Source organism: Manis pentadactyla, chromosome 7 (genome assembly GCF_030020395.1).
Source record: "Manis pentadactyla isolate mManPen7 chromosome 7, mManPen7.hap1, whole genome shotgun sequence".
NCBI classification, from domain to species: Eukaryota; Metazoa; Chordata; class Mammalia; order Pholidota; family Manidae; genus Manis; species Manis pentadactyla.
In genome coordinates this window covers 76,313,648-76,336,582 of record NC_080025.1, presented here as the reverse complement: position 1 = coordinate 76,336,582, position 22,935 = coordinate 76,313,648, and the positions used below count along the sequence as shown (strand labels likewise).

General features: G+C 39.3%; 1 protein-coding gene across 6 annotated transcripts in view; it reads left to right on the top strand.

Moving 5' to 3' along the window:
- CDK6 (cyclin dependent kinase 6) overlaps positions 1-22,935 on the top strand; it is a 230,921-nt gene that overhangs the window by 150,110 nt on the left and 57,876 nt on the right. For all 6 annotated transcript variants that reach the window (XM_036879227.2, XM_036879223.2, XM_036879222.2 and 3 more), the window contains one exon: positions 19,002-19,111. In XM_036879227.2, the coding sequence (XP_036735122.1) occupies positions 19,002-19,111 (110 nt within the window). The remainder of the gene's footprint in view (positions 1-19,001; positions 19,112-22,935) is intronic.

Sequence of the window (22,935 nt, the reverse complement as noted above, 5' to 3'; positions counted from 1 at the left end):
AGCTTTTCTGTTAAACCTACATTGCTATGGAAATGATTGTTTTGGAAATACAGACATTTTATTATAATTAGGCATTAAAAAAAAAAAAAAGACCTGAGTGAGGAGAATGAACCTGTCAGATAAGCTCTGCTTCAGATCCTGGTTCTGCCATTTATTAGCTGGTTGGTCCTGGATGAGCTACTTAGTTGCTGTGACCCTCAACTTCTTTATCGTTAAAAACAGAGTTACTGACATTCACCTCATGCCATTAAACTGAAGATTATATGAGGTAACAGATAAAGTCAATCCAGCTATCTTCTGTGCCCTACAAATGATCTTTTTTCCTCCTTCCCCATCCCACTTCTTTGTCCCCAGATAGGCCTAAAAATGAAAAGTTTTTAGAGAAGAGATCACAAAATCCCACAATAATCCATCGGACATTTAACAGTCTTCTTGACAGAAAATACTTCCCTCTGTCCAACCCAAATTCCTAATGCTGCAATCTAAGTCCTTCTCTAGGTCATGTCCTTTTCCTCTTCTGTTTGTTTGCAGTTTTAATCTTTGTAAATGAACAGCATGAAACATCCTAATCTTCAGAAGCATATTTGCTTTAGTTCTTGCCTTTAATAGCTGAAAGCACAAAATATAGTGGGAGCTCCAGAATCTTCTGTATACTTTAAATTCATTTCTAGCAGCCCAGATTAGTTAGACATTGTGTGGCTGGTTTTCTTTTCATGCATCCATGTCTGTAAACTTTTATAGATATCTGAAGATGTGTAGCAGAAACTATGGGGGACCACAGGTACTGCAGAATGAACTATACTGTGATAGCTCCTTCCAGCTGAAGATCTCCAAATCTCTTCCATTTAAGGAAGCCAGTGCCCACAGAACTTTAAGATGTTGAAGAATGTTTGAGCCTGAGCTTAGATTTAAAAACTATGCTTCTATTTCCCTCGCCATATAACTTGTGAGTGCTCACTTAGGTTTACATGCAGCCTATGTAAAAAATTTACATCCTAACCAAGGAGAAAGAAGGCACAGACTTCAGAGACATATGACTACTTTCATAATAAAAAGTCCATTTTTAAATTCTTTTACAGATCTGAGTGATTATGTGGCCTCCCAACGCAGATAGATGTTCTTAAGAGTTAAAGCAACTTTGCAAAGGAAACGATGAGCTCTGCAGTCTGCCATATCCTGCCTTCAGAATAATTTTCATTTCTACTTATCTGTGAAGGTTGAAGGAATGTGTCCAAATATTTGCTTGGTTTCTATGGTGAAGGCAGAGAGAGATCAAGTATGTGATTGTTTAGTGTCAAAATCAAAACTATACTATACTGCTACTTCTAAAAAGAGAATGAGTTTGTTACTTGAAACATAATAGACCTTTAGCAAGCGGTAAAACTATTTTAAGTTCCGTAAATTCAAAATGAAGTTTAAACAATACAACCTGAAGGAAAACATGGGCCCTTCAGGCATTTTAAAATTTCATTTTACAAAAATAAAATGGTCCTCAACTTTATTAAAAAGTCATTTGTTGACTAAAGACAGTGTCAGTGGGTTCTCAGAATGACTGGTATGGGTATGGGGACATGACATGGTCTGGAAATTCATACTGTAGTAGAAACTGAACCCTGCCCTCCGTCATCCCTCCTAGCCTCGTGACCCTCCACTCTGCTGTGCTCTGGCCACCCATACATCTGTTGGAACTTGTGATTATTTTATATCTGTTATATGCAGCACTGTGTGAGGTACCAGAGACAATAAGTCCACTTAAAAATGGCCTCTACACTCACAGGGCAGTCAGGCTTTGGGTTCAATAGGCAGAAAGTACACAATGGCTGGGATACTGTGAGGTAAGTGCTGGGATTGCATGTAATTGGGGAGGCCTAGGCAGGACAGTGTTCACAACATTCCAAGGAAAGGTCTCAGTGATGAGAAAGCAAGAAGCATGAAACGGCACACATGTGAACCACCAAAAAGCCTCTGAACGGAGTGAGAAAAGCTTGTGTGAGAAGGAGGAGCAGGTGATAAAACCAGAGGGGGTAGGAGCCACATCATGAGGGCATTGTGGGTAAACTGAACTTTAACTTGACCCTAAAAGCTCTGGAGAATGGATGCAGGCTTTGGAGCAGGAGTCTGGGGAGCTCAGCTTCTGATGCAGTAGAGAAGACAGAGTGGAAGGAGGCAGGAAGGAAAAGCCCCCAGAGGAAGCTGTTTTGACCACCAGGAGAGGACAGGTTCACATGGAATTGTCAGGGTCTGGTGGCTTGACTGGTAGTGAAGATGAGGAGAGAACTGGGTCATGATGATTTTGCTTGCAGAGACAGAGTCTAAGAGCACCAGCAAGTTTCAGAGGAAAGACAATGCATGCATTTTGAAATTGAAGTCCATGTGGGAGTACTAAGTGGGGGTGTCCCAGAGACAGTTGAATGTGTAGGTTCTGGGTAGAGCATGGACTGGGGAGGCATCCACATGTGATGCTCTCCAGGGATTATGCTTCACATAAAAAAGCAACTGCCTGGGGATCTAGCCTTAGAAAAAACAATTATTTAAGGAACCTGTGTGGGGAAAGACCTCCAAAGAATTACTGGAAAGGGGGAGGAACACCAGGACAGGACCCTTGAATTCTGCACTTAACTCACTACACAGCCCCCAACCCAGTTGTCCTGCAGCTGTCTCATCTGAGTTGCTGCTTTCCTAATTTGTGACCTCCCATCCAGCACTAACAGGGTATCTCTCCTACAGTGGGCACTCACATGATATAATGAATTCAGGTTCACTTGGACCTTTAAAGGCTTGATGTCTGGAGTAAACCTATTTGAGACAGATCTGCTTCAACATCAACAAAACAAGAAAGAGGCATAAGGCCAAAGAGATGGTAAATGCCACAGATACCATGAAAGGTCAGAAGCCTGGATCCCCGAACTCCACCTCCGTTCATCCTCCAGTGGTTCATTATCATCCCCCCTTGGACACAGTACTTGGGCCTCTGCCTACTGAGACTCTTTCCCCAAAGATTCCTTCATCTCCAATTAGAGAGAACACATCTCAGCTCATTTTCCCTGTGCCATTGCCCTTTGAGTCTTCTTAGACGTCCTCTGAATCAAGTTGGGTTCAGCCCCACCTCCCTCCCCAGATCCTTTTCTTTTTTAAAGCTACATGATTACTCAGAGGTGCACAATTATAATTGACATTACTGTCCCTATATTCTCTAGTCTGGCGGAACACCTCTATCTGCTGTCAGCACTGCTCAGGAGTTCCCTGTAGTTGATTCATATATCCAGTCCTCAGGTAACTACTGCGCACCTTCCATTCATAAAGCTATACACTGTGGCCAGTGGATCTAATGGCTATAATGGAAAGTAGAAGGGCCAAGTGCTGGAGAAGTGCAGTGGAAGCTCAGGGGAGAGCAGTCACTTCCAGCTTTGAGATCAGGAAACACTTCACAAAGGAAGTGATATGTGAGGATTCAGACCTGCAGAGACTCAGGGAAAGAACACTGCACAGAAAGCACCACAGAGGCAGTGGCCAAGTATTTGGAAATCAGCACATCTAAATGGGGACCAGTGGCCCCAGGTGAGCCAAGACAACTGCAGGTCCTGGGAAGGACAGACAGCTTTCCTGTTGATAATGGATACATCAGAGCAGAGCCCAGGGTTGTTACTGCCACAGCTCTCAATGTTGAGAATCTTGTTTTGGTGGAGACCTCAGCAATTTTTTGTCATGTATCAAAACATCTTGTTTTGACCCTTAGATTGTAAATGAGTCCATTTGAAATGACTCCATTATTATTATTACTACAAAGTACTTTGTTAATTTTTGTTGGTATTTAACTCTTAATAGTTTCCATTTCACTTGCCTTATAATGACAAGACTGCTTGGCAGGATTAGAATTCTGATTATTATAATATTCTTAATTTTAAAGCACTGACTTTTGAGACTGTTTATGAAAAGTCAGCAAAATTACCATTAATTATGATTTTTAGCATTGCAAAACCCTAATAGTCTTCCAGAGAGAGAAAACATACATACTCGAGAGTTTTATATTGGTATGAACAAATAAACTTAAGAGCACAGCTTAGACAGCCTTCACTTTGACAATATAAAAATTTTATATTATTCCAAGGATTACATCCATAATCCTCAGAAATCATCTGAGTTCACATTTGTGGCATGTTGTTGAAGCCGGCCCCAGAGACTATCACCACACTGGTATACCCCATCAGTAATTACTAAACTAAATGACAGGTAAGGATATCCAAAGATAGGAGTCCTTCGATTTGTACATTATATACATTTTTTAAGGTGTTATCCATTACCATTGCCACATCATTTAGGCACTCTTAGAATGCTAACAGAGTTCAACTTTACGGGTCCTCCAGGCTAAATCCTCACTGGCAGATGACAAAATTGAGGCTTACAGAAGTTGCCACCCCTGCTAGTTTCTTCATCTGCAAAGTGGATGTATTAGTCAAGTCCCAGCAGGAAATAGATGGCACTCTCAAAATAAGAAAATTCAAGAAAGGCTTGTTTACAGAGGCAAGATTTACCAAGTGAGTTTAGGGGAAGCACAATGGGTGGTGCTAGGGCTTGAGTCTGAGTTGCAGCCAGGTTGTTACCATTCCCAGGCTTGCAGTTCCTGGATGAGAAGAGGGGCAGCAGTTACTGGAATCAGGTGGCATGGGCTGCCCAAATGGGCACTGACTTTATGATGGCCTCACAGCCAGTTTTAGACAACCTTGCTGGGAGGAAATCAAGGAGTTACAGACTGCTTCACTCTTCTCCCTTTCTGAACTCCTGCCTGAGCTTCCCACTGGCCAAACCAGTAAGATACAGATCCACCCCACAGGGCAGAGACGTCAGAAGAGGCAAAAGAAGATATCCAGCAATCAGCACAGAGTTCATAACATGCTTTTCTTCTCTTTACACATGTAGCCATATAATAAGGAAAATTCAGATAACACCTACAGAGTTTTACAGAATCTTGGTGAAAGGGTACATACATAAAAGACTGTTAAGTTGAATATTCAGTAAGAATGGTTTACTCTGATGTATTTTGAGTCAGAGTTGGCCTTGGCTCCTCTTTATCTTATACTGTTATTGAACTGGTTAAAAAAAATGTGAATAGAGATCAAAGCAGTTTAAACAGATACATCCACTTGTGTAAATATCCTTGAACACTGCCCCCCCCACTCCCCCCATCTTCCGCTCCCCCTCCTGTTGCCAGATCCATTCAGCACCTCTAGAGGCTGTTAATACATGTAATGATTGTAATAAACATCACATTTGCTTTGGTTCCAGCTGGCCCCAGCCACCAGACTCCCTCCATAGTTACTATTGTTATCTTTGCTTAGTAGACAACTACATTGTTATCATTAGAAGCCACCTTTGTCATACATTCCTAAATGTTGATCTTTATACAGTGCATCCATTGTTTCCCTCAACTTGTTTTTAAATTTACCATTTTATTTTGTTTTTAAGGTAATTTGAATTATTAAACATAGAGAACTGTGGGGTTAGAACTGATTACATTGTTGAGAACTTTCCTCGCCTCATGTACTAAAACCTTGAAACATTTTTGTCCATTTCGCCCATTCTTTATAAAACTTTCAAATCAAAATTGATAAATCTTCCATGTGACTTAAACTTTTGATAACTCTCCATCAAAAGTTTTCGGAGGCACAGAAATATAATAATTTCTAAGCAAACAATTGATATTTTACTGTCAGGAACATTTGTTACAGTTTTTTCTCAAAAACTTGGAACTTCTCTATTTTAAATCCCATGAAATTACAGAAATTGTCATCATTTGAGATATTTTAAATTGCAGTGACCTAAAGTGAGAATTGGAGGACTCCCAGTGAGAGAATGTGGAACAGCCACATAAATTAGCAAATTAAATGTAGATAAGCTCTCCTGATACATGAGATAATATTACATAGATTAGGCAGTAACTATTAGATTTATATCTGTTACAAAAGGTAGTAATTTGTTATTCTTTAATGTAAGCCCTGGGCATTGTTGGGCATATTTTCTTAGAGAATTAATTAGAAATGTAAGCCTTGTACAATTCATACTTTCTTTTGGAATTCAAGCATGTTGAGTTCCACAATGATTAAACCAAAATGATGTCTCTCTAGACAAATGCTGATAGGTCAAATAGAGTATAAACATAAATCTAATTAATGAATCTAATTCCTCTCACTTCATTACAGTGATTTATACATAAACCAATCAAAAATCTTAAAGTTAAAAAAAAACCTTAAGGATACCAAAGGGATGTTTAAAAACTCTAAGCTTTCACTGAAGTTAGTAAATGGAATTTGATTAATAGATGTCATTCCATACAGAGCACTGTTATGGTTTAAAACTGAATTTTGAAGTAATAGAAACTTTTTTCTTAAACCTCTTTTTAAGGAAGTCATTTAACTCCAAAGGGGAGCTGAGTTTTTTGAGATTTACATACTTAAAAGTTCACATTAAAATATTTTGAGGTAAATTTAAAATCTTTTCCTGTTGTCTATTTAATTACAGCCTCTATGTCTGCCTCTTGATTTGTGGGTGTTCGGATGCTGAAATAAAGGTGCTGTTAGATGCTGCAAAAGGAGCAAAGGGTTGAAGTCAGACTGTCCAGCTCTTCGTGTCTTGGCTCCATAACTCTGACCAAATTACTCAGTGTCTCTGAATTTGGTTTTCTCAGCTATGAAATGTGCTTACTGATAGCAACTGAGTGTCTTGTGCCTCTGTAATCCTCAGGCAGCCCCTCTTTTCCTTTCCACTTCCCACCTCCTGCACTGCCATGTTTCTGTGGCAACCTCCATTTAAAGCTTGAAGTCTCTGTATAGAGTCCTTGCAAACATTTTTGTATGTATATATGATCATTGTATTTACACCCACACATAATCTGTTAAAAAATTGGAATATATTTCCCAGGGCTCCAAGGCATGTTTATTCACTTGATATAGTATATCATGGACATCTTTCTATGTGAGCAGGTATGAGAGCCAGGTCATCTTTTCTGATGGCTGAATAATATTCCCCTATCAAAATTACTGTGGAGTAAACATCCTTGTGAATGCCTCATTGTACACTAGTCTGAATATTTCTGTAGGATAAATTCCTCCAAGTAGAACTCTGGTTCAGGGACATGGGCACTATTAATTTTACAGATAGTGTCAGATTGTCATAAGAATAGGTTGTGCATATTTGTTGTTTAAAACAGTTTTCCCATACCATGGCCAACCTTGAATACTACCATTCTTTTCATTCCTGCCAATCAGGAAAAAATGATTCCCTTTTATTGTGACTGTGTATTATAATAATCCCCCTTATTATCTTCCTTGCTTCCTTTCTTCCTTTTTTCCTTTGTTAAATGACACTATCTTTGATAGTTTTTTCTTCTTGTGAATTATCTTTCCAAAGTCTTTATCCATTTTCTGTTGTATTGTGTTATTTATGTAATTTGTTTTAGATATTTTCTCCCAGGTTGTCATTTGTCTTTGCCTTTAGGAAGAATAATACAACATGACTAAGAATGATTTATTTTAAGAAATTAAGGATGGTATAATAGTAGGTAATTTATTAATATAAATAATATATCATTAATAAAGTAAAGGAGAATGATCATAATGGTCATTATTAGCAGACATGTAAAATATGTCATAAAAAGTCATCCATTTTGACTGGTATTAAAATTTTTAAAGGAATAGAAGGGAATTTCCCAAACATCAATATTGTTCTTATTATTTTAACTGTCTAAACCTTTATTTGATGATCATAAAAGACATCATTGATTAAAGTACTGAAAAATGAAGGTAGTCCTAAAGTGTTTTGGGGAGGGGTAATCAGTCAGAAATGAAAGCCTTTTTATTTTTTTTATTTTGATATCATTAATATAAAATTAGAGGAGCAACATTGTGGTTTCTAGAGTCCCCCCATTATCAAATCCCGACCACACACCCCATGACAGTCACTATCCATCAACATAGTTAAGATGCTATAGAATCACTACTTGTCTTCTCTGCGCTATACTGCCTTCCCTGTGCCCCCCCTCCCACTACATTATGTGTGCTAATCATAATGCCCCTTATTCCCCTTATCCCTTCCTTCCCATGCACCCTACCCAGTCCCTTTCCCTTTGGTAACTGTTAGTCCATTCTTGGGTTCTGTGAGTCTGCTGCTGTTTTGTTCCTTTAGTTTTTGTTTTGTTCTTATGCTCCACAGATGAGTGAAATCACTTGGTACTTGTCTTTCTTCACCTGGCTATGTCACCGTGCATAATACCCTGTAGCTCCATCCATATTGTTGCAAATGGTAGGATTTGTTTTCTTCTTATGGCTGAATAATATTCCATTGTGTATATGTACCACCTCTTCTTTATCCATTCAACTACTGATGGACACTTAGGTTGCTTCCATTTCTTGGCTATTGAAAATAGTGCTGCAGTAAACATAGGGGTGCATGTGTCTTTCTCAAACTGGGCTGCTGCATTCTTAGGGTAAATTCCTAGGAGTGGAATTCCTGGGTCAAATGGCATTGCTATTTTGAGTTTTTTGAGGAACCTCCATACTGCTTTCCACAATGGTTGAACTAATTTACATTCCCACCAGCAGTGTAGGAGAGTTTCCCTTTCTCCACATCCTCGCCAACATTTGTTGTTGTTTGTCTTTTGGGTGTTGACCATCTTAACTGGTGTGAAGTGATATCTCATTGTGGTTTTAATTTGCATTTCTCTTATGATTAGCAATGTGGAGCATCTTTTCATGTGCCTGTTGGCCATCTGAACTTCTTTGGAGAAGTGTCTGTTCAGCTCCTCTGCCCATTTTTTAATTGGATTATTTGCTTTTTGTTTGTTGAGGTGTGTGAGCTCTCTGTATATTTTGGATGTCAACCCCTTATCAGATGTCATTTATTAATATATTCTCCCATAGTGTAGGATGCCTCTTTGTTCTACTAATGGTGTCCTTTGCTGTACAGAAGCTTTTTAGTCCCACTTGTTCATTTTTGCTTTTGTTTTCCTTGCCCATGGAGATATGTTCATGAAGAAGTTGTTCATATTTATATTCAAGAGAGTTTTGCCTATGTTTTCTTCTAAGAGTTTTATGGTTTCATGACTTACATTCAGGTGTTTGATCCATTTTGAGTTTACTTTTGTGTATGGAGTTAGACAGTAATCTGCTTTCATTCTCTTACATGTAGCTCACCAGTTTTGCCAACACCAGCTGTTGAAGAGACTGTCATTTCCCCATTGTATATCCATGGCTCTTTGATTGTATATTGATTGACTATATATGCTTGGGTTAATATCTGGACTCTCTATTCTGATCCACTGGTCTATGGGTCTGTTCTTGTGCCAGTACCAAATTGTCTTGATTACGGTGGCTTTGTACTAGAGCTTGGAGTTGGGAAGCGAGATCCTCCTTGCTTTATTCTTCCCTCTGAGGATTGCTTTGGCTGTTTGGGCTCTTTTGTGGTTCCATATGAATTTTAGAACTATTTGTTCCAGTTCATTGAAGAATGCTGTCGGTATTTTGATAGGGATTTCATTGAATCTGTAGATTGCTTTAGGCAGGATGGCCATTTTGACAATATTAATTTTTCCTACACAAAAGCATGGGGTAAATTTCCATTTATTAGTGTCCTCTTTAATTTCTCTCAAGAGTGTCTTGTAGTTTTCAGGGTATAGGCCTTTCGTTTCCTTGGTTAGGTTTATTCCTAGGTATTTTACTCTTTTTGATGCGATTGTGAATGGAATTGTTTTCCTGATTTCTCTTTCTGCTAGTTCATCATTAGTGTATAGAAATGCAATTGGATTACTGTGTATTAATTTTGTATCCTGCAACTTTGCTGAATTCAGATATTAGTTCTAATAGTTTTGGAGTGGATTCTTTAGGGTTTTTTATGTACAATATCTTGTTATCTGCAAACAGTGACAGTTTGACTTCTTCCTTCAATCTGCATGCCTTTTATTTCTTTGTGTTGTCTGATTGCTGTAGCTAGGACCTCCAGGACTATGTTGAATAAAAGCGGGGACAGTGGGTATCCTTGTCTGGTTCCGATCTTAAAGGAAAAGCATTCAGCTTCTCTCTGTTAAGTATGATGTTGGCTTTGGGTTTGTCATATATGGCTTTTATTATGCTGAGGTACTTGCCCTCTATACCCATTTTGTTGAGAGTTTTTATCATGAATGGATGTTGAATTTTGTCAAATGCTTTTTCAGCATCTATGGAGATGATCATGTGGTTTTTGTCCTTTTTGTTGATGTGGTGGATGATGTTGATGGATTTTCTAATGTTGTACCATCCTTGCATCCTTGGGATGAATCCCACTTGATCATGTATGTATGATCCTCTTGATATATTTTTTAATTCGGTTTGCTTATATTTTGTTGAGTATTTTTGCATCTATGTTCATCGGGGATATTGGTCTGTAGTTTCTTTCCTTTTTTTGTGGTGTCTTTGCCTGGTTTTGGTATTAGAATGATGCTGAATTCATAGAATGAGTTTGGAAGTATTCCCTCCTCTTCTATTTTTTGGAAAACTTTAAGGAGAATGGTATTATGTCCTCTCTATTTGTCTGATAAAATTCAGCAGTGAATCATCTGGTCTGGCAGTTTTATTCTTTTGTAGATTTTTGATTACCAATTCAATTTCATTGCTGGTAATTGGTCTGTTTCGATTTTCTGTTTCTTCCTGGGTCAGTCTTGGAAGGTTTTATTTTTCTAGAAAGTCCATTTCTTCTACATTTTCCAGTCTGTTAGCATATAGATTTTCATAGTATTCTCTAATAATTTTTTGTATTTCTGTCTGTTATGATTTTTTTTTTTGTAGATAATTATTTTTTATTGAAGGGAAGTTGACACACAGTATTACATTAGTTTCAGGTGTACAATACAGTGATTCAACATTTATATACATGATAATTCTAGGTACCAGCTATCACCATACCAAGTTGTTACAATATTTTGACTATATTCCTTATGCTATACATCACATCCCGGTTACTTATTTATTTTACAATTGGAAGTGTGTACTTTTTTTTTTTTGAGGGCATCTCTCATTTATTGATCAAATGGTTGATAACAACAATAAAATTCTGTATAGGGGAGTCAATGCTCAATGCACAATCATTAATCTACCCCAAGCCTAATTTTCATCAGTCTCCAATCTTCTGAAGCATAACAAACAAGTTCTTACATGGAGAACAAATTCTTACATAGTGAATAAGTTACATGGTGAACAGTACAAGGGCAGTCATCACAGAAACTTTCGGTTTTGCTCATGCATTATGAACTATAAACAGTTCAAATATGAATACTCATTTGACTTTTATACTTGATTTATATGTGGATACCACATTTCTCTCTTTATTATTATTATTATTATTTTTTTCTTTATTGAAGGGTAATTGACAACAGTATTACATTACATTAGTTTCAGGTGTACAACACAGTGATTCAACATTTATATACATGATAATTCTAGGTACCAGCTGTCACCATACCAAGTTGTTACAATATTTTAACTATATTCCTTATGCTATACATTACATCCCAGTTACTTATTTATTTTACAATTGGAAGTGTGTTTATATATATATATATATATATATATATATATATATATATGTTTATATATATATATATATATATTTTGTGAGGGCATCTCTCATATTTATTGATCAAATAGTTGTTAACCACAATAAATTTCTGTATAGGGGGGTCAATACTCAATGCACAATCATTAATCCACCCCAAGCCTAATTTTCGTCAGTCTCCAATCTTCTGATGCATAACGAACAAATTCTTACATGGAGTACAAATTCTTACATAGTGAATAAGTTACATGGTGAGCAGTGCAAGGGCAGTCATCACAGAAGCTTTCGGTTTTGTTCATGCATTATGAACTATACACAGTCAATTCAAATATGAATATTCATTTGATTTTTAAACTTGATTTATATGTGGATACCACATTTCTCTATTATTATTATTTTTAATAAAATGCTGAAGTGGTAGGTAGATACGAGATAAAGGTAGAAAACAGAGTTTAGTGTTGTAAGAGAGCAAATGTAGATGATCAGGTGTGTGCCTGTAGACTATGTGTTAATCCGAGCTAGACGAGGGCAATAAACATCCATGTATGCAGAAGATTTCTCTCAGAACATGAGGGGGGAGGTTCTAAGCCTCACCTCTGCTGCTCCCCATTTTCTCACCTGATGGCCCCCCTGCGACTGTGCCTGTCTTAGGTTGTTCCTCCCTTGAGGAATCTTACCCGTCTCTGGCTAACCAGTCATCTTCTGGGGCCATACAGGGAAATGTAAAGTTGGTAAGTGAGAGAGAAGCCTTATTGTTTGAAAAGGTTAGCTTTTTACTTCTTTGCATATTTATGCCCTGTGGCTTCTATGCCCAGCATTTGTCTTGAGGTATCTTTGCCACTTGGAAGAATTATGATACTTGGTAAATTCGATATGAGGCACGAATTCTATTTAAGGGTTGTAATTAGGAAGGAAGAAGAAAAGCTATAGAAGTAGCAGGTGGAAGAAAACATGGGAAGATTGATTATTTCTTTGACATATCTTCTTGTAGAGTAACTTCAGCATGTATAGGTTTTAAACTACTAATTAAATTGCGCACACACATTAACATAATAGGAGTACAGTTACATAACCAAAGCATACCTGTAATTACCAGCCATGTTATGATTTTTCCTTTATCATTTCTGATTCTGTTTATGTGTGTAGATTCTCTTTTTCTCTTAATAAGTCTGGCTAGGATTTTATCTATTTTGTTTATTTTCTCAAAGAACCAGCTCTTGGTTTTATTAATTTTTTCTATTGTTTTATTCTTCTCAATTTTATTTATTTATTTATTGTCCAATCTTGATTATGTCCCTCCTCTGCTGACTTTGGGCCTCATTTGTTCTTCTTTTTTCAGTTTCAATAATTGTGAATTTAGATTATTTATTTGGGATTGTTCTTCTTTCTTTAAATAGGCCTGGATTGCTATATACTTTCCTCTTAGAACGGCCTTTGCTGTGTCCCACAGAAATTAGGGTATTGTGCTGTTGTTTTTATTTGTCTTTTGTTGCTTCATCTCTATTTTAATTTGGTAATTGATCCATTGATTATTAAGAGCATGTTGTTAAGCCTCCATGTGTTTGCGAGCCATTTTCTTTTCTTTGTACAATTTATTTCTAGTTTTATACCTTTGTGATCTGAGAAGTTGGTTGGTACAATTTCAGTCTTTTTGAATTTACTGAGGCTTTTTTTGTGGCCTGTATGTGGTCTATTCTGGAAAATGTTCCATATGCACTTGACAAGAATGTGTATTCAGCTGCTTTTGAGTGGAGAGTTTTATAGATGCCTGTTAGGTCCATCTGTTCTAATGTGTTGCTCAGTGCCTCTGTGTCCTTACTTATTGTCTGTCTCATGGATCTGTCCTTTGGAGTGAGTGGTGTATTGAAGTCTCCTAAAATGAATGCATTGCATTCTGTTTCCTCCTTTAATACTGTTAGTATTTGTTTCACAGATGTCAGTGCTCCTGTGTTGGGTGCACAGATATTTATAATGGTTATATCCTCTTTTTGTACTAACTCCTTTATCATTATGTAATGTCCTTCTTTGTCTCTTGTTAATTTCTTTGTTCTGAAGTCTATTTTGTCTGATACAAGTACTGTAACACCTGCCTTTTTCTCCCTATTGTTTGAATGAAATATTTTTTCCATCCCTTCCCTTTTAGTCTGTATATGTCTTTGGGTTTGAAGTGAGTCTCTTGTAGGCAGCATATAGATGTATCTTGCTTTTTTACCCATTCTGTTACTCTGTGTCTTTTCATTGGTGCATTCAGTCCGTTTACATTTAGGGTGATTATCTATACATATGTACTTATTGCCATTGCAGGCTTTGGATTCATTATTACCAAAGGTTCACGGGCAGCTTCTTTACTATCTAACCATCTAACTTAACTTATTATGCTATTATAAACACAGTCTGATGATTTTTCATTTCTCTCCCTTCTTTTTCTTCCTCCCCCGCTCTTTATATGTTAGGTGTTTTATTCTGTACTCTTTGTGTTTCCCTTGACTGATTTTTGGATAGCTGATTTTATTTTGCCTTTAGTTAGTATTTGGTTGGTCTACTTTCTTTGCTGTGGTGTTATTTTCTCTGGTGACCGCTATTTAGCCTTAGGCATACTTCCATCCACCTCCACAGCAGTCCCTTTAAAATACATTGTAGAGATGGTTTGTGGAAGGTAAATTCCTTCAACTTTTGCTTATCTGGGAGTTACTTAATCCCTCCTTCAAATTTAAATGATTATCTTGCTGAATACAGTATTCTTTATTCTTGGTTTAAGACCCTTGTTTCATTGCATTAAATATATCATGCCATTCCCTCTGGCCTGTAAGGTTTCTGCTGAGAAGTCTCATGATAGCCTGATGGGTTTTCCTTTGTAGGTGATCTTTTTCTCTCTCTGGCTGTTTTTAATACTCTGTCCTTATCTTTGATCTTTGCCATTTTAATTATTATATGTCTTTGTGTTGTCTTTCTTGGGTCCCTTGTGTTGGGAGATCTGTGGCTTTCCATGGTCTGAGAGACTATTTCTTTCCCCATATTGGGGAAGTTTTCAGCAATTATTTCTTCAAAGACACTTTCTATCCCTTTTTCTCTCTTATTCTTCTGGTACCCCTATAATGCAAATATTGTTTGTTTGGATTGGTTACACAGTTCTCTTAATATTCTTTCATTCCTAGAGATCCTTTTATCTCTCTCTGCCTCAGCTTCTCTGTATTCCTGTTCTCTGATTTCTATTCCATTAACAGTCTCTTCCACCTCATCCAATCTGCTCTTAAATCCTTCCATTGTTTGTTTCATTTCTGTTAGCTCCCTCCTGAATTCATCCCTTAGCTCTTGAATATTTCTCTGTAGCCTCATCAGCATTCTTATGACTTTTATTTTGAATTCTTTTTCAGGAAGATTGGTGATCTCAGTCTCACCAAGCCCTCTCTCTAGTGTTTGAGGGATTTTGGACTGAACAAGGTTCTTCTGTTTTTTCATGGCCATGTGGGAGAACAAAGCCCCTTCCTACTTGCCCATCACCTTGCCTGTCCCTGCTGTCTGCGCCGGTCTACCGCACACAGGGAGCAGCCTCTGGGTTAATCCCCTAAGCTGCTGTGCGCAGGGCAGCTCTTAGGATGGCCTAGGGCACTAGTGGGGGGCCGTAAGTGATCGGTTTTTTGTTCTGCTGTGAGAACGGAGCCCCTTCATGCTTCCTGGACTCTGCACCCATCTCTGGTGTCTGTGCGGGTCAACCATGCCCAGGGAGCAGCGTCTGGGTTAATTCCCTAATCTGCCATGGGCAGGGCAGCCCTTGGAATGGCCTAGGGCACTGGTGGGGGTTGCAGGCAAGTGGCACATGTTCTGTCATGAGAATAGAGCCCCTTCATGCCTTCGGACTCTGTGCCCATCTCCACTGTCTGCCTCAGTCAACTGCATGCAGGGAGCAGCCACTGGATTAATCCCCTGAGCTGCCATGGGCGAGGTGGCCCTCAGGATGGCCTAGGTCACTGACAGGGGTTGCAGGCGAGCAGCGTGTGTTCTGCTGCAAGAACAAAGCCCTTTGTGCCTCTCGGACTCTGCACCAGTCTCCGCTGTCTTTGCCAGTCAACATGCGCAGGGAGCAGCCTCTAGTTGTGGGCCAGTTAGCTGCATACAAGGAGAAGCCTCTGCATTAAGCTGTGTGGTTGCTGTAGGCAGGGCTGCTCCCCAGCTGTTCTGCAGCAATGGCGGGTCAACCAGTTCCCTTGCAGTGCTGGTGGGGGTGGGGAGGAACCGCAGGCTGCTTATCACCATGCGGGGCTTGGGAACTGCGTTGCCACCCAGGGGATTAGGGTGCCTAAATTTCCTTAGAGTTCCCAGCCTGCTTGGTTGAGTGTGCCAGGACAATTTTGTCCACCTGTTAAATCCTTGTCCCTTTAAGACTTTTAAAGCGCCCGTTTTTCTTTTGTCCCAGGGTAGCCAGCTGTGGGAACCTGTTTGCAGTCTCAATCTTGGACCTTGCTTTTCCACTCCTCCAATATCTAGTGCACCATGCAATGTGTGACTGTGCTCCCTGGGTAGACTACCATGGCTGGTTATTTAGCATTCCTGTGCTTCCACTCCCTCCCCACTCTGATTCTCTTCCTCCTGCCCGTGAGCTGGGGTAGGGGGAGTGCTTGGGTCCCCCTGGGTCACGGCTTTGTATCCTACCCTTTTCCGTGAGATGTTGGGCTCTCGCAGATGTAGCCTGGCTCATGTACTGTATCTTCTAGTCACTCTTTTAGGAATAGTTGTATTCCTGAATTTGAAATTCGCTGTATTTTCAAAATATTTACGGTTTTGAGAGGAGATTTCTGCCACCCTTCTCACGGCACCATCTTGAGAATCCAGAAATCTCAAAGTCTTTTTAGAACAACTCAAAATAATGCTACATTGACATTAAACTTTTTATCTCATATTATGTCAGACTTCATTTCAAATTGAGGTGAGAAAATAAATGTATACACTCACACTGTGTATGTCTATAAGCCACTTGAGTGGAACTTTATGGACAGTTTGAACCTACACTTTTGTTTAGTGTATCAGAGAAGCAGGGAAGTGTTCCTCTAGGTAGAAATATTAGTAAAGCAGAAAGAAATTATGTAAGTAAAAACTAGAGTCCAAACTTGGGCACTCTTCTTAGCAAAAATAATAAGTACCTTCTTGTTTAGGAATAACTGGTAATTGAATTTTTCCCAGTTCCCTACTAGGAATGATTGCCTTAAAACCAACTTGATATTTGTTAAACCCCAATTGTTATATGCACAGCACTGTATCATCTACAGACATAATGGTGGGTAAAATCAGGTCCATGCCCTCTGGAATGAGCCATGTTATGTACTATGTTACATGGTGTGATTATCAGGTGTCAGTGGGTTCAGGGAGGTGACGGAGTCAAAGCTGGGCTTTGTAGGATATGTAGAATTTCCACATCTGGAAAGGAAAAAGAAGTTCTTCCCATTCTAGAACAGTGTCAACAAAAGAATGGAGGCAGGAGTGGAGATGAGTGTGTATAATTGAGTGGTGCTCAAACCTAGCCAAGGGTTAGGGCTACCTGAAGAACTTCAAAAAGAAAAAGAAGTCCACGTGCCCAACCCATAGAGATCTACTTCAGTGGAAATAAGATAAGGCCTAGACACCTGAGTTTTTCTAGCAGCTCCATGTTTGATTCTGATGCAGAGTCAGGGTTGAGAGTCAGTGGTGTGTGGTCTTCTGTGTGACTGGGCTGTAAGAGACATGGAAATACTATGGGAGGTGCCACTGGAAAGATACGGAACCAAATGATAACAGAGTAACACTGTTTTGATACCCTGGGTTTGTTTGTTTTCTCTCTTTAGTTTCTATTACATCACCATCATCCCTCTGTTAGGTATCAACCAGATAGCGCTTTCACAAAACTTGATGCCTTGTATGAATTCCAAGCAAAGGCTGTTAAATAAGATGTAGAGGAGGAGCCAGTCCATCTTGTGCGAGGTAGATTCTGCTGTATAATCACCCCAGTTAGATAATTGCTGTATAATCACCCCAACACTTAAAACAACAATTATTTTATTGTCACCCACAGTTCTGTGAGTTGACTGTACTCAGCTGGGCAGTTCTTCTGCTCCGTAATGACACTGGCCACAGTCATCTGGGCAATCGGTGGGGCTTGAATGTCCAAGATGGTTCACTCACATGGCTTTCAACTGAGAGCTCAGCTGGGTCTGTCAACCAGAATATCTGCTTCTCACTGCATCTCAAGAGCAAGCATTCAAAAAGACCCGAGCTACCAGGCTGCTTCTGACCTAGTATTGGTGGTTTCACATGTTACTTCCACTATATTCTATTGATCAAGCAAGTCATTAAGGCCAACTCATATTCAGTGGAAGGTGAATTAAGTTCCATTCCTTGATGTAAGGAGCAGTGTATGCATACGAAGAAAGAAGAAAATTGATAGCAGCCATTCTTGGTGGAATTGCTATTGCAATTTTAATGCTCCGAATATTGTAGCATGAAAATACATACCACAGAATTCAGAACATTTAGATAGATGTCAAGAAAACAGTAAATAAAGATAAATGGAATCTGAATAATATAAAATGCTTATGTAATAGATTTATGAATTGAATGCCTATCTGACATAAAGAATATACCTTCATTTCAGGTATCCATGGGATATCTCCCCCCACACCCACCAAAAAAAGAAGCACTCGAACTCCCTATATATTCTTATAAATCTGAAGCCTTAATGATATGTTTTCCTTACCTCTCAACCTTGCAGAAATAATTATAGTTGTGCTTGTTTCCTCTATTATGATGCACTGCTCTGTATTAAATGGGACTTTTCCCATTTGGGAATCCCTGCCTCTGGACACTTTTTTACAAACAGTATAAACAATTGGGTTACACATTCTCTCCTGAGTATTTTTTTTTTCTTCTGAAAAGAGCAGCACTGAAGGGGGCTTTATTTTGATTCCCCACCATCTGACGATAGGAATAGTTTTGACTTGTCTTGGGTACTCTGTGAACTTCAGGGTCACCATCCACCAGCTACTCGAATCAGCTCCTAATTTCCCAGTAATGCTGACCTGGGAACTGAGCTGGAATTATTGCCATCACTTGTTTTCCATGTATTGTTTTTTTGACCTCCTTAAGGAAAAAAAATAATAGTTTGAACATAAGTTGGGGTTGTTGTTTTTTTTAAGTGTTTTCTCTCTGAAGCTCAGTTATTTTACCATCCTAGTAAGACACACAAAGTCTGAGATGGGAACCCAGGTTGTGGGGATGATGCAATTTCCTGGCCTGTCAGTGATAAGTCGTAGGTATTTATTGCTTCTATCTCAGTGTCCCCATTTGATTGTAGCAGTTCTTTCTGAACTGATTCTTGGCATTAAACCACCCAGGATGAGGAGTTGAAGCCAAAAGCCTCCTTCCTCAGTAACATTCTGACCCGTTTGCTGTTGCAGGTCGTCACACTGTGGTACAGAGCTCCAGAAGTCTTGCTTCAGTCCAGCTACGCCACCCCCGTGGATCTCTGGAGTGTTGGCTGCATATTTGCAGAAATGTTTCGTAGAAAGTAAGAAATACCTTTTGTTTTACTCTGTCTCCCTTGGAAAGAGACTTCTTGGGTCTTTGGTAATTTCAGCAGCATCATGGATGACATGCTGTTTCAGCTAAGGACATGATATCCAGGTCGCCTGCTACCACTTCCAAGCCTGTCCTGAAACTGCCTTCTCAGTCCTTATAATGTAGTTCTGTCTGATTATAGCTTCCAGTTCTTGAAAACTCTGTTTAGAAAGGAACTCTCCACTGTTCCTACTTACTTTTTTTGCTGGTGATCATAGGGCATTGTGAACATGAAGCATGTTGTGGTATATTTTTTAGTGAAGAAATATCCTTAAAGTGATTCTATTAAGTATATGAAATTTCTGATGGTGAGAACAGTTGAATAAACAGAATGCTTAGACTAAAAGGAAATAGGCAAAGAAGATGTCCTTGCTGTTTCAAAATGCTTTAAATGCTGTCATGTGGAGGAGAGATTGGACATATTCAGGCACTATAGAAAGCAGAATGAGGATGGAGGAGATAGGAATTTCAGAAATAAAGATTTTTACTCAGAAGGAAGAAAAAAAATCTTAACGATTAGGCAGTTACCTGAAGAGAAGACAGGGGTCTGTGAAAACAGTGCATTCTCTTTGGTGTCTAAGAGACCACCGCACACTGGAGGTGCTCTCAGCAGCATTCACAGAGTGGCTGGGTGGGCTAGGTGACCTCAAGGCTCCTCTGACTCTGGGAGTCTGTGATTCATTTGTTTGACTTTCAGGTCACAAGAAATAACCAAACAATATAATGATTTCTGCCAGGAAAATAATCCATACCTGGGTACTAAATTCCATCTGCTCAACTTAAACAGAGAACCTAATCATAATCTAATCTCTCTTTGTTTTCTGTTTTTATTTCCATGGGAAAATGTGAGTTAGGAAACTGAGTATATTCCCACTGGATATGTTATGTTCTAAATGCAGCTACATTATAGTTCACAAGGAAAGCAAGTGTTCGCCCATTGCTTCCTTGCTTGTTTTAACCAAATGAAATTCTGTGCATGTAATAAATTTTCAGACCTATTTCTAGAACTCAGAAGATTCATCCATAGGTCACAGGAGGGGATCATGGCAAGGAAATCAAAGTATATGGACATTTAATGCAGGCCTACTGTGTGCCAAGTACAGGGCCAAACCTCTTGCCTTAGGTCACCATTTTATTCCTCACAGTGAAAGGTACATGAGATGCAGTGGTAAATTTGTCTAACACTGGCAGCTAAAATGCATCAGGGCTATTACTCCAAAGGCAGTCCTGTGAGTTCTAACCTAACGTTTTTCTACCAAGGAGGGAAAAAAAAAAGTAATACTGAATTCAGCTGCAGTGTTTGCCAGACAGGCTAAATAAGTCATTTTGCAAGTGTGGTCCTTTGACCAGCAGCATCAGCATCACTGGGGTCCTTGACAGAAAGGCAAATCCTCAGGCCCCATCCCAGACCCACTGGATCAGAAGCTCCTAGGCTGGGGCTCAGCAGCTGTGTTTTAACAAGCTCCCCAGCTGATCCTGTTCACCCACCAAGGTAAGAACCAATGGTTTGGGTGAAAGGGTCACCAGCAATGGGCAATCTTAAAGTATCACTCCCAGACCTCTCCCTTGAGATTCTGGTTCATCAGTGTGCTGGAGCCAGCCATTCTTATTTTAAAAGTGTCTCATATAGTTCTTCTTATCATACAAGTGTTGGAAAATGTTGGGTTAAAGGCTTATGGTCAGAACCAGGAATAATTAACTGTAAATATTGCAGGGTGGAGTTGGGGTAGTGTTTCCAGTTCATCCCATGAATTACTTGGTGCAGCTGGTTAGAGAAATGTTTCTTATCATTACATTTATGTGTCTAGAATTGTCCTCAGTTGTAATGATGAGTCCTTCTGTTGTTGTAGGGGTGAGAGTGATCAGTAAGGAATTAGCTATATTTTTAAGTATAAAATTGTTCCACCTATGAAACAATTGCAACCCAGATTATCCTTTCATAACAATCACACATTTTCCCACTCATGTGGTGGTATAATTAATTGGTAATCTGGTTGCCAGTCTAGCTTGCAGAATCCTTTATAACCTGGAAAACGTTTGAAACATTGTTTGTTCTAATGCATCAAAACCTATTTTCTAATTGAGAAAATTCATTCTGTGCTCCAATCTGAGATGACAGGAATACCCCTCTGTTCACCCCATATTGGGTCTGGGATGGGGGGCACTCAATGCTGGAGGCTCAGAGAAAGGCTCCTTTGATAACAGCAGTAAAGTTTGCTTCAGTTTGCTGGGGAGGTGAGATATTGGAACACAGACCCATTGGCTCTTCAAATGTACACAAAAGAAAGTACCCCCTCTCTTGGAGCCTTTATGGAGGTAGTAAATGGAGAAATAACTGCCTGAGGAAGAAGCGATGTCATAATCCAGGCCCATGTGCCTTTAAGGCTAAAGGAGAATGATTCGCAGCCTACTGCACACCCTTCCTGGAGCGGGTGCCCTGTCTCCTAAGTAGTTCCTGCTTGTTTGGCTTTGACCTTGAATGCGGCCGTGGGATATAACCCTTGTTCCTGCTCAGTTCACATTTGGTATTTCCTATGATAACGCCCAGATATTTGAATGTGCATGCTTCTTACTTATGACATGTGAATTCTTGGGTCCAGGCCCTACACCGACCTGGTTCCAGCTTGACTCCTGACTCAGTATTGACCCACCTGTTACATTGTCCAGCTGAGAATTCACAAGCCATGGATTCTGAAAGCAGACTTCCTCATTACCTTATGCTAGTCCTAAATCAGGGAATCCTGGCGAATGTCCACTCTGAGTTCCTACTTGTTACTATGGCAGGGGTTCCCACATTTTGTCACCCCTTTTAACACCTTAATGTTTTTTGCCATATTCTTATGACTATACTTACTTGTTTTAATACCCTACATCAGTTTACTTTCTAATTGTCTCATCCTAAGCAAAAATATACAGAATCACAGATTTAATGAGCCAGTTATTTATTTGCCTAATAATCACTCAAATAAAATATAACATTAAAACTATTAAGAAACGTCCATATTTAACTTCATGAAGTCATCTCACATATCACCAGTGGTATATGTCACATATTGGAAATCCTGTAATGGGTGTTTCATTCAGTCTACAAGTAACTGATTGAGTTGCTACTATATGCAAAGCCCATTCTGGAGGAATAACTTAAATCCTGGTGGGAAAGAGAGGCATTGCATGCATGACTACTGAATTAACTACAGTGTGCTATGAAGAAGTGAATATGTATAATGAGAAGAGTGTTTCCAGAGATGGAAAGTGATTTCTCTGGAGGTCAGGATTAACCTTCCTTAGAGGTCACATCCTAGCTGTTTATATAAAATCATTGAGGAATAATCACTCATGCATCAGCAAGGCTTACCGTCCTCCAAAACCTAGGGAGAAAAAAAGAAACAGGGAGTTCACATTGCCTGTCAGGTGACAGACCCCAGCCCAGGTTCTTTGTAGGCATTATCTAATTAAACCCACATTCTGAGAGCTGTTTTTCAGTTTACAGATGACTGTCTCGAGCCCTCCACAACAAGTGTAAATAATTTGTCCATGGACACACAGCTCTTAAGTGGCAGAGCCAAATTAGAGCCCAAGTCTGCCTGAGTCTGTTAATCATGGAGCTTTCCACTCCACCATGTCTCTCTGCCTTTGCTTTGTTTTACCTACTGAGCCGTATTTTTTTCTGGAGTGGCTTATGTGTTATTACAGTGTAACAGCAATGATATTTTAGGGAGATCAAGAAACAGACCACGTATTTAGTGGCTTTGATTCTAGTCTCTCCTGTATTGG